This window comes from Myotis yumanensis, unplaced genomic scaffold (genome assembly GCF_028538775.1).
Source record: "Myotis yumanensis isolate MYYU_CA2020_CCGP unplaced genomic scaffold, mMyoYum1.0.hap1 SCAF_10, whole genome shotgun sequence".
Classification (NCBI taxonomy): Eukaryota; Metazoa; Chordata; class Mammalia; order Chiroptera; family Vespertilionidae; genus Myotis; species Myotis yumanensis.
The window spans coordinates 44,118,908-44,130,950 of NW_027223761.1; the positions used below are offsets into that span (position 1 = coordinate 44,118,908).

General features: G+C 52.7%; 1 protein-coding gene across 1 annotated transcript; it reads right to left on the reverse strand.

Annotated features, from left to right (window-relative positions):
- Positions 1 to 952: 952 nt before the first annotated feature.
- UCP2 (uncoupling protein 2) lies at positions 953 to 7,249 on the reverse strand. Its single transcript, XM_070425606.1, has 8 exons — positions 7,123 to 7,249; positions 6,166 to 6,322; positions 3,606 to 3,830; positions 3,250 to 3,460; positions 2,430 to 2,624; positions 2,239 to 2,340; positions 1,712 to 1,892; positions 953 to 1,381 (listed from the first exon to the last, which is right to left on the reverse strand). Exons 3-8 carry the CDS (start codon positions 3,729 to 3,731, stop codon positions 1,267 to 1,269), a joined length of 930 nt encoding a protein of 309 aa, XP_070281707.1. The 5' UTR covers positions 3,732 to 3,830; positions 6,166 to 6,322; positions 7,123 to 7,249; the 3' UTR covers positions 953 to 1,266.
- Positions 7,250 to 12,043: the final 4,794 nt, after the last annotated feature.

A 12,043-nucleotide genomic window follows, 5' to 3' on the forward strand; every position in this document is an offset into this window, starting at 1 on the left:
AGCTGTTTTAGGCTGTGAGGAGAGGGTCATGCTCTCTCAACCTGGCTCCACAGCTACCCAACAGGATTCCTGCAGGACTCCAAGATCAGCTGCTGAGGTCCTGTGTCCTTGCCGGCATGACCTGTCTCAGCCCTCAGATTCTTCAGACATCTATGATGGGTCTGGTGGGCTTAATTCTAAGGGCTCAGCCCTGCATGAGGTATTTGAGATTTTAGGACCTCACAGTCCCTGACCCCTTGAAACAAAAGTAGACCTGCCCACCTGCTTTCCTGCCTGAGGACAGGTGGTAGGGACAGAAATGTGTCAACCCCAATGCAGCTAAGCCAGGGCTTGCCACTGCTTCCTTGGGATCTCTAGCCCGGGGAGAGGGTGAGGCTCCAAGAGTAAATTACCCTCAGGCTGAGGCCAGATGTCTGCCCGGCAGCCTGCCCTCCCAGAGCAGCAACACTGTCTCCCAAGGATGGCAATCTGGAGGATGGGAGGCAGCCCAACTCGCCCTCACTAGGTCTGGAACTTTGGAGAGGTCGGTTTCCCATTTATAAAATGGAATAAAATAAGCCCACAGCATCTGATTCCCAAGTTCCTCTAAATCTCCCAAGAAACACAGGAGATGCAGAGCAGACAGGAACACTCCTTTTGCAGATCAGCAGGCCTGGGGCCAGCTGGGGGCGAGAAAGGCAAATGCTGGAGCACCAAGCACTGGGGGAAAGCTCAAGGAGCCTGGTGACAGCAAAGCCACCGCTCCTTCTCGTGCCACCTCAGCACCAGGCCTGTTCTGGAAAGAGAAACAGACTAGATGATGACCATGGGCCCCAGATTGGACACTGGAGGTGGAAAGTGGGTTACACCACCCCTTTCAAGTTAGGGTGGCTTCCCACTGCCACCAGGTGCTAAAAGGGCCCACCAAACTAAGATCTCTGCTAACAGCTATAAGAGAGGGAGGAGACACCAAGATTGAGCTTGTTTTATGGATGACGTGCTGGCTTAGCTTGGGAACAAGATAAAGAGATGGGCTGAACTTCTCAAGGGTCTGAGGGGCTTGGGATCCTGGTTGGTGACAACTGGCGTCAATTCCATCAGGACTGAGAGGCAATGGGGAGATGAGGTAGGGAGGAGAGGTAAAAATGTGGGGAGAGGGAAGGGAGATGGTAGAATGGGAGAAGGAGGGGTGGGGAGTGAGGGAAGGGAAGGAGGGGAAGAGGAAAAGGAGGGCCTGGCTGGAGCTGAAGCCAAGCCAGAGGTGGTCAGGTTGGCAGCAGGAGAGGCTCAAAAGGGAGCCTCCCGGGAAGTGCAGGCAGCCGTGAGGGCCCGTTTCAGCTGCTCATAGGTGACAAACATCACCACGTTCCAGGAACCCAAACGGAGGAAGGAAGGCATGAACCTAGAAGGGAGAAAACACCGGTCACAGGGGGCACCTCCACCTCCTGCTCACCCCACTGGGCCCTGGCATCCAATCCAACCCAGTGCTTTGTCCCAAAGGAGGTTGGGAGGTCCCAGGGCCTCACAGCTGTGTAGCTGTAAGCAAGAATGCCCTGTGAGTCTCCATTTAAATACCCACAAAGCAGGCAGCAACTCTGAGAGGAAGGAGTTATGAGCATGAGAGAATGCCGATGAAATACCAGGACCGTGATCAGAAAGTTTGATACTGGTTGCTACTCAGTTCCAGGTGTAATAGGAGGCCTGGAATCGGGTGGGTGGATCACAGACTCACCCTTTGTAGAAGGCTCGGGGACCCTCCTTCTGGAGCATGGTGAGGGCACATTGGCCAGCGCTGCTGTACTGGCCAAGGGCAGAGTTCATATATCTCGTCTTGACTACGTCGACAGGGGAGGCAATGATGGTGGTGCAGAAACCTGCCCCGAAGGCAGAAGTGAAGTGGCAAGGAAGGTCATCTGTTGAGGAGGAGGAGCAGGCAAGGGGGTCAGAACTCCTCGCCCCATCATTCCAGAAGGAAAGAGGTTATTTAAGTTGCTGGGGTCTTGTGATTTTAGACAGAGACTTCAACTAGGACCCCTCCTCCTGAGAACCTAAAAGTCATTCTGCCTGCCTGGCCTCAAAGCCTCAGTGTGCAAAGTGGGAACTTCATTCCACTTGGCTTCAATATGCTAGTGAGAGGACCTCATTCTACAAGCCAAGAAGAAACAGGATGAAAAGATGTGGCTTTCGGGCAACCAGATTGCCACGTCTGACCCTGGGTTTGGGGGAAGGGTGAGACCCAGACCATTTACCCTAACTCACCTGTCATGAGGTTGGCTTTCAGAAGGGCATCCTTGATTAGGTCGTAGGTCACCAATTCAGCACAGTTCACAATAGCATTACGGGCGATATTGGGAGAGGTCCCTACGGAAGGAAGGAATGTCTACGTGAGACCAGGGAACAGGGGAGACGAAGAAGAAGAAAAAGGGAAAGAAGAAACATCTGGTACACACCTTTCCAGAGTCCCCGGAACCCTTCCTCTCGCGCAATGGTCTTGTAGGCATCAACAGTACTTTGATATCTCTGACCACCTCCAGCCCGGGCCTGAGCCTGGAACCGGACCTTTACCACATCCGTGGGCTGGGCCACAGCCACAGCCAGGGCACCCGTGGTGCTGCCTGCCAGGAGGCGGCTCCCAATGCCGGCATCTGTGGGCGAACCAGGAAGGTCAGTGTCCAGCTGGGCTTGCACTCATTTTCTGCCTCTCCTCACCAAATACACCGTCTCTTGCCTTTTGGGAATAGGATCCAGACCAGCTCTTCCTCTAAGAACTCCTCACATCAAACAAATGAGAAAACCTAGGTTCAGAGAGAAGTGGCTTTTCCAAGGATTGGGACACATAAGACTTGATCTACTTCTCCCTGCCACGTGATCTTAGGAAAAGTCAGCCTTTAATCTGGGCCCTCAGTTTCCACATGTGTAAAACAGAGGGTGGACATGGCACGCTGAGAAGAAACAAGAGTGCTGGCCTTTGGAAGATAAAGTCCTGGGTGTTTTTTTTTGCTTCCCTCTGTGTGCCCTTGGCTAAGTCCTTCCTCCCATGCTACCCCCAGCAAGGCTCAGTCTCTTCATCTGTAACACGGAATACCACCTACTCTCAAAGTGGTTGTGAGGATTATCATGGGAGGACACCCTACTCAGAGCTGGCACAGCCCAAAAGCTCAGAAATCATTAGTATCAGGGCCCTAAAGGAGCTAGGCAGCGAAATGAACTAGATCAATCATGACTGAGAAGAAAAGGCTAAGGAGTCTACAAGCCCAGCTCCACACTTACGCTCAGAGCCCTTGGTGTAGAACTGCTTGACAGAGTCGTAGAGGCCAATGCGGACAGATGCAAAGCTCATCTGGCGCTGCAGGCCGGCGACTAGCCCGTTATAGAGGCTGCGGGGACCCTCGGTGCGCGCCATGGTCAGGATGGTGCCCAGCACGCCACGGTACTGGACACTGGCTGCAGCTCGCATTGCTCCCTGCTTTTCTCCTTGGATCTGCAAGGCCAAGAAAGGTATAGGAATAGACAGGTTGGCTTACCCATGCTCCCAAGTTTACTGACCCAAACCCACTGGCCCTTGAGGAGTCTGTATCTTGGGGAGGGAACAGACTAGATGGGATTCCTAGGCTTCATCCCCTCACCTGCAGCCGGACTTTAGCGGTATCCAGGGGAAAGGTGATGAGATCTGCAATGCAGGCAGCTGTGCCAGCCCCCAGGAACTTCACAGTGGCAGTAGGGGGCACATCTGTGGCCTTAAACCCAACCATGATGCCAATTTTCTGCTGTCTTCCAGGAGATGAAGAAAAGTTGGAGGAGGGGGCACCTTCAACCAGCAACAAGACGAGATAGAGGAACTCTGCCGGAATCTAACCAAGGAGAGAGAAGCCCCATCAATTTCCCTGCTCACCACCCGACCCCTACCTTTTCTGACAGCAACACCTCCCTAAACAGGGACCAGAGTAACCCTATGAGGGAAAACTGCAGTGAGCTCTGGAGGTACTCAAATAGGGGCTGAAGAAGCAATTCCTGCCCAAGGAGTCCAAATTTTGTGAAGAGCTTTCACTACCAGGAAAGTCTGGATCACAGATATTCTAGTGTTGCCTCAAATAGGCCCTGGCCCAGACCTCCGTCTGCTGGGCCCAGAGATTTCATTCATGAAGCCCACATTCCTCCGTCTGCGGATCTGTCTGAAGGGCACAAGTGAGGAGAAGGTTTCAGCCAGACCAAGACCTGACAGGCATAAACCTGAAGGCTTCCACCTGGGTTTCTTAAACAAGAGAGATTCCTAAGGGTCTGGAATTGTCTAAGTCTGCAAGAAAAGGAATGGGTATTCAGTTCCTTCCCATCCCATCAGTCTCATTCTTTTCCCCAGCCCTCGCACAGCATGGGCTCTCCTGAATCATTCTTTCAACAAGAACGAGGTAGATCCTGGTTCACTGAGATGCAGGAGACAGTTATCTACCCTAAAGGGGGCTGACTTTCTGGCACAGGGAGTAGGCAGGTGATTCAAGCTGCATTGGGGCTTGCAGGACATACTGTCAAACTGCAGAGGAGCTAACAGCTAACTCTATTAGGAGAGAGGTAAGGAAGAGTGGGTCACCAGAAGACTTAGGCAAGGTAACACTTAGCTGGACCTGAAGGATCCTAGGCAATTCTCAGGGCTGAGAGTAGTGCCTAGGTGTCAACTTTCTTCCCCTGCCCTACTGTGTGATTCAGGGAAAACCTCCTCCACCATCGGGGGACCCACAGCATCACCACAAAGAGATGGGGGTGGGGAGATGCAAGTCAGAGATAGAGTGACACAGGAAACCAAAAGCACATTTTGTTCTTAGAGTTGGAACAACACCCTTCCCTCCCCCGCTACAGAAGGGAGGAAGTGAGCCCAGCACCCCAGTGGGGGAGGACAATCCTGAGCTCACTTCTCTGATTTCATAGGAGCGGCTGCTCTGAACCCAGTCTGATTGGCTGCCTCTGTTGCTGGGGCCAGGAGGCAAGAGCTGACCAGCAAAGGGAGTATCTGTGGGAGTCAGCTGTGAACACACAGACCCATGGAAACAAACAGCTCACAAGCTGCTTCCTCCTGGGCTTCCTCGCCCAGGTGGCAGGGGCAAACAGGGAAATCCGGAGCCTATTCACCACTCCATTGCATCAGGAGCTCCTATAGGGCGGGGCTTATTTTCCCTTCCCTGGAGCCTGGCCCACTTGAGGCTCAGTTAAGGTGGGCGCTCAAATGGCACAATGGGTGGAGGATTAAGATGCTCCAGACTCCCTGGCTTCCCAGCTCTGCTTCCCTCATCCCCCAGGAGCTGCTCCATCCCACCGCCTGGGGCACTCTATTGGCCCACTTGGCCCTCAGAGCAGCCCTGTGAGGTGGCCACCCTTACTTCCTTATTACAGATGAGGAGGGAACTTGGTAAAACAGCTGTGTCTACAGGATCCAAAACTTAGGCTATTTGCTTTGTCCTGTGCCCAGCTCATTTCTTTCCGGTGGTTTTCTCAGCCCCAGGCACACGCAGGGCCTTTCACAACAGAGTCCAACAGCCAGATTCTCTCGTGCCAATATGGCAGTTCTGAGAAAGGAAAGCCAAGTGGCATCCCTTCTCTGGGCATCTGAGACATGAGGACATGAGTCTCACCTCAAGGACAAGCACACAAAGACTCAGCTGCCATTTTGAATGTTGCCTTGGGTTTGCCACAAGTCAGGTCCTTCAGGGGCATGGTATGGAGTTAAAGGTCACCTCTGCTAAAGACCCTACTAAAGAGTGAGTAAAACTCAGGCCTACAAAGAATTAATCGTATTTTGCAGTCCCCAGCAAATAACCAGTTTCGGTGTCCAAAAGCAATGTATCTTATTACCAGTTTCAGTCTCGGGGGCAGTCAAAACTGAAGTAAAACTCCATGTCGTTAGAACAATCGGTTCCTCTTCTGCTGATTCCCAGGGTCACCCAGGGCCAACCACTGTCCCACCGGGGGCTCAATTTCCTCCTTTGTGATAAGGGGGACCATTATCCTTGGCTTGTCAGGGTCGGCCCAAGAGCCAGAATGAGAGCAGGGATACATGAGGCGTTGTGAACTCTGAAGAGTGACTTCCCTGGGGCGGCGGCGGCAGTTATTTCTGTTAATGTCTTGCTGACTCCCCACCTCCACCCCAGTCCCCAGGGCTAGGAGGCAGCAGGAGACCCCCTTCGACTGGACTCTCACCCGGCTCTGCAAGGTCTCACGCCGAGGCCTCCAAGATCAAGCTTCTCTAAAGGCGTCCCATTCTTCAAAGCTGCCAGTAGCTTTCATGGTCCGGTCCTGTTGGTTTCCCATAGAAAATGGCCGGGAGACGAAACACCTAAAGGTCATACTATGTGTCCTGTGAATAAGGGCAAAGAAGGGGGAACTCAGAAGGAAATTCACCTCAAAGGACCCCACCCTAGGAAGGAAAGGGCACCTGTCCCAGGCACAAAGCCCCCTCAGTCCGTGCCCGGGGAGAGGGGCAGGGGCCATTTCCCCAGGGACCAATTCAGTGCACGCAATGGAGGGAGGAACCGACCCCGGGAATCCTCCCTCCCTGTCTGTGGCACCACACATCGGCTCTCTCCCGGGCTTCTGTTTTGGTGGCCCGCGGTCTCCGGAAAGCATCCCCCAACCCGCCAGCAGACTGGTGAGCAGGAGTGTGTGTGTGTTGGGGGAGGGGGGGGCAGGGGGTGTCATGATGGGTCAAGAGAGACTCGATGAGTCCACCAGGGCCCAGAGCAGGGCTGCCAGGAGGTTAGAGGAGCTGGGATCAGGCCCAGCAGCGGCCGGTTCAAGCAGCTCAAAGCCCCTCCACGCGGAAGTAGCTCCGACAAAGGCCTGGAGCCCCCGGCAAAGGGAGAGGTCCTCCTGGGCATCGCGGATGCGCCAGAAAGTCCCCACCCAAGGCAGGCTGGCGTTCTGGCCGAGGGAAGGGAGTGGGGGGTGGAGTTTAAACCTGAGCGCGGGCGGTAAAGAACAAAAGCGAGATAGGAAAAGGGTGAAAGAAGAGAGATAAAGAAAGGACGGACCGAGAGGAAAAATACAAAATAGGTTGGGAGCAGAGAAGGGAAAATTACTAGTAAGGAGAGGGAGGCGCGGTAGCAGGCGCGGAGCATGTGCAGCAGGAGCAGCCTGGGCGGGCCGGGCCGGGCTCACCGGGCCGCAGGGAGAACACGAGACGAGCGTGCGGGTGGCTCTGGCGGTCGGCGGTCCGAGGGCGCGGAGACGGAGAGCAGATGGTGTGCGAGGGCGCGGTCGGCCAGGCGTGCAGTGGGGTCTGCGGAAGCTGCCCCGGCGGCTTAGGTTCTGAGGGCGGGGCCTTCGGGCAGGGGCGGGGCCTGCGGGGCCCTCCCGCTCGGAGATACAACCCTCTCTCGCCGCCGCCTTTCCGGCGCGGCCCTCGCTGCACGCGCCCTCCCGTGCTCCCATTTCCGGGCGAGCGGGCGGACCCCCACCCCCGGGGTCCCGCCCTGCCCCCCGTCCGCCAATGTCGTGAGACTGGCAAGACTGACGCCAGGGAAAGAAGCGGAGGTTGCCCAGCGTCGCACACGCCTCGGCCGCGTATTCCCCGCCAGGGCCCTTTCCAACATCGTCCCTGGCCCCGGCAAACCGCCGCGGACCCCGGGCGCGAACGCGAGCGCGGGCTCCCGCAGGGCGGGGCCTCCCGACCGGCCTCGCTGGTGATTGGTTAAAGCCGCCGCGTCGGCGGAAGGAGCCAATCCGGGCGGCGGCAGCAGGTGGCCGGCCCGCCGCGGCCGCCGCGGCCGTTCGGAACAGCTGGACTTCCGGCCTTTTACCGCCTCGGCGCCCCGGGAGGCTTCCGGCCGGGCGGGGTGGGGCACCAAGCGTGAGGCGCGCGGACCGGCGCCCCGCGCGTTAGGTTTTGTTCGCCCCTGGATTCTGTGTCCCTACTTTTGTGTACTCTCTGTCCCTTCCTTCCACTGCTGTCGTCTTTGCTTCCAGGACTGTTGTAAGGGGACGCTCTCTCCCTGACTACATTGTAAGCTCCTCAGACCAGGAAGCTATTTCCAGTATTTGCATTATCACAGCCCTCCAAGGGCCAATAGAAACCTAGTAGAGGCCTGGTGCACGAAATTTGGGCACGGGTAGGGTCCCTAGGCCTGGCTGGCGATCAGGGCCAATCTGTAGGGCCACCGGTGGGGCAATGTGGGGGTGGGGGGCCCCACTGGCACCCGCCTTGGCTGGCCTGTGGGCTGGGGGAGCTCCTGTGTTGAGCATCTGCCCCCTGGTGGTCAGTGCACGTCATAGAGACCGGCAGTTCCTCCGTTTGGTTGATTTGCATATTAGACTTTTATTATATAGGACTAGAGGCCCGGTGCACGAATTCATGCACAGGTGGGGTCCCTTGGCCTGGCTGGCAATCGGGGCCGATGGGGGCTGGCCGGCCGGGGGGAGAGATTGCAGGAGGTTGGCCGGCCAAGGGAAGTTGGCTGTGGAGCACACTGACCACCAGGGGGCAGCTCCTGCATTGAGCATCTGCCCCCTGGTGGTCAGTGAGCGTCATAGCTACCGGCCGGTCGTAATGGTTGCTTAGGCTTTTATATATATAGATAGTAGAGGCTCAATATGTACAGTTTGGGCTACTGTTAAAAGTGCCTTGAGCAAGCCCTAACCGGTTTGGCTCAGTGGATAGAGCATCGGCCTGTGGACTGAAGGGTCCCAGGTTCGATTCCCGTCAAGGGCATGTACCTTGGTTTCGGGCACATCCCCAGTTTGGGATGTGCAGGAGGCAGCTGATCGATGTTTCTCTCATCGATGTTTCTGACTCTCCCTCTCCCTTCCTCTCTGTAAAAAATCAATAAAATATTTAAAAAAAAAAAAGAAAGTGCCTTGAGCAATGTAATGGGAGGATCAGGGGCGATGAACTTTGGTGAGTGCAGTTACTAATTCCGGCTCAGGGCGGCTACTCCACACCACTCCCTGAGGCAGGTGTTAACCTCCATTCACAGGTGAAAACACAGAGGCCCAGGAAGGTGAAATCAGCTGCCTAATGTCATGTGGACGAAAGGGGCCACATGCTGACCTGACAAGCTCAGGGGAGGCCTGCTTGGCAGTCTTACAAACTCAGAGACCTAAAGTCACCACAAAGGATGGTCTGAAATTAAACTTTAACTAAAAGCAGTTACGGTGGGCAGTTACGTCCTAGGCCAGTATTTTCACTGACAAGGTCAACCTTTACCTTAACTGAGCCTATCTGTCTTTTTGCATCTATGATAACACACCCTTGAAATGTCTGGGTAACTTGTGACTTCCCTTTTTCTGGAGCCCCTGGGGCACAACCAAATGTGCTGGGCGCCAGGACAGATACCACAAATTCCTTCACTATCATGTTTTTTTTTTTTTTTATAAATATATTTTATTGATTTTTTTACAGAGAGGAAGGGAGAGAGATAGAGAGTTAGAAACATCGACGAGAGAGAAACATCGATCAGCTGCCTCCTGCACATCCTCCACTGGGGACGCGCTCGCAACCCAGGTACATGCCCTTGACCGGAATCGAACCCGGGACCCCTCGGTCCGCAGGCCGACGCTCTATCCACTGAGCCAAACCGGTTTCGGCTTTCACTATCATGTTAATTGAATTTCATGTAACCCACCTATGTTCCTCCTTTGATTGCAATGTATAAATACAAATGTAACCCGCCATTCTCTGGAGCTTTATCTCGATTCACTGAGGTTCTGCTTCCCGGCATATGTCGACAGTTTGGCTCAAATAAACTCACAAAATTCTTTACAGGTTTCAATGGTTTTTACGTTAACAGTCACAGCTGGGAAGTGGTGAGCCCTCACTCTAACCCTGGTCAGTCGGGCTGCGGGTGTGTGTTTTCTGTGTTGTCCACAAGCAGACGGACTTGTCAGCCGAGGAAACTAGCTGGAATGGGATGGATAATTGCAGCAAGTGTCCAGGAAAGAACGTTGAAACCTATAGGAAAGTGTTATAGGAGTTTATTTGAACTAAGTTTTATAGGAGGTGCCTGGGAGCAAAATGCTCCGGAGAATGGCAGTTTGGTAGTTCCTTTTATGCCGTTGGGATCAGGAGAAAGGAAGGTACATGAAGTCTAGTGATAGGTGAAGGAGGTGGGAGAAAGTAAAGCAGAAAAATCTCTAGGATTGGATATAAAGCAAAAAAGAGAAACGGACGTACTTTACATTGGTGGGTACAGGATAGTTAATAATTAACATTTACAGCCTATTAGGATGGTATGAGGGAACAACATAGCCATGAGGGGTGCTGTGGTCTCCTGCGCTGGTGGTTTTATGTTCTGGTCCCTGTGAGTGTGCCTTTGAGGGGATCTGGAAGAGAAAATTACTCTGACATTTCAATGGTGTGTTACCCTAACTGAATAAAAAGAATGGTCATGGCTCACTTTTAAGGTAAATGTTAGCCCTCGCTACAGGCCTGGGACATCACCTGCTGTGACCTGCCCAGTTAGGAATTTGTGCTCAGGCCATTCTGTGTGGTTACTTTTGGTCACTGAGCTTGTCAGACCTGCCATATTGCACCCCCCGCCCCCTACTCCGTTGTCAGGTTTATTACATTGATCCATTCACATAGGAAAGAAAAAACACCCGAGCACATGGCCCTGGTAGAAGCAGAGGCAAAGTGGAAAGTAGGAAGCCAAAGTAAAAAAACGATTTCTGGCACTGTGGGGTCTCCCATCCACTGCTGGTCTTGCACTCGGTGCAAAAGAGAGACCAGCATAAGATAGTAAAGCAAACTTGAAAAAGCTGGCTTCCCTGTGAACATCCAGCGTAGGAGCACCTTCCTAAAGGAGGGAACAAAGTCAAGGACATGCAGAGAGAGTTTTCTTCTGAAATGTCAGTTTTTGAAGGCTTTTCTTCAAAGGTTGTGTGTAGCAGTTTTCTTACAAATTTTCTCAGTTAATTCAGAGCTAAACAACTAAACAACCCTGAATTAAATGAGAAACAGCTCAGAGGAAACCAGTTAGCTTCTGTTGTGGCAACATCAGAGTTCTGTCTTATTGTTGACTCCTCAGTTGCTTCCTCAATGACTATTTCCGGCAATTCTGTACTTTCATTTGCTCTGAGCTAGAAGTTAAATAAGGTTTTCCTTTCTCACCAGAAGTGCCACCAAGTTTTCATTTTGCATGTTGACCAGAAGTGTAGACATGGGGACATATCCATAGAAACCCCTACAAGCCCACTTTGTTCCTTGGTATTTGTTTTCTTGTTTTTGAAAATATGTTGTTACTGATTTCAGAGAGGAAGGCAGCGGGAGAGAGAGATATAGAAACATCAATGATGAGACTCATCAACTGGCTGCCTCCTGCAGGCCCCCTACTGGGGATTAAGCCTGCAACTCAGGCAGGTGCCCTGACTGGAAATTGCACTGTGGCGTCGTGGTTCCTTGATCCACGCTTAACCGCGGACCCACTCCAGCTGGACGTTCTTTGGTATTTGTAATGCCTATGAACACCCATATTGACACAAGCAAACTCTCCTTGTAGCTCTGCTTTCCTATCAAATGGAAAAGGTTTTTCTCATCCCATCGTTCAACATCTGAGCTAATCTAAAGTAGGGATTACTTCAGGATTATGACTCCAAAAACAGTAACGCTCAGTAATAACCCTGAAATGTCTCTGATGGTTTTTGAAGTGTTGTAGTTTTGGACAGTACAGTAAGTGAGGAGCTGATTTCCGGGCAGTGACTTCTGGATAATTGGTCTAATATTCTGGGGAGTACTATGGCTGATGGGCTGAATTCATTAGGGAGAGGAGCCAGGGAAACAAGCAATGTCTAATTTTTGTTTAGAACTGTGCTTATAAGTCGAAGGGTCCAAATCAAGAAGGCTTCCACAGTGTAGGAAATCCAGAGAGAAATAATAATCGGATTGTTCTTGCTATGCAGTTGTGTGACTATATCATTATTAATACAGAGAGACAGTATTGCATTTCTCAGTAAGTTCCTGGTCAGGATACCTCCGCACTTCTTCACCAGTGTTTTGAACTTTTTCTAGTTTTGTAAGGAAGCTGTCCCAGAGACTTACATGAGAATTTGGCAACTTTTGATGAACGATTTCTCATCATTAAAAAGT

What these genes read in the sequence shown, in the direction of transcription:
- UCP2 (XM_070425606.1), bottom strand. Translation starts at nt 3,731, where the DNA reads ATGGTTGGGTTTAAGGCCACAGATGTGCCCCCTACTGCCACTGTGAAG. An exon ending in CCGCTAAAGTCCGGCTGCAG is followed by an intron (nt 3,461 to 3,605) that starts GTGAGGGGATGA and finishes TTGGCCTTGCAG; the next exon opens with ATCCAAGGAGAAAAGCAGGG. An exon ending in CTACACCAAGGGCTCTGAGC is followed by an intron (nt 2,625 to 3,249) that starts GTAAGTGTGGAG and finishes GTTCGCCCACAG; the next exon opens with ATGCCGGCATTGGGAGCCGC.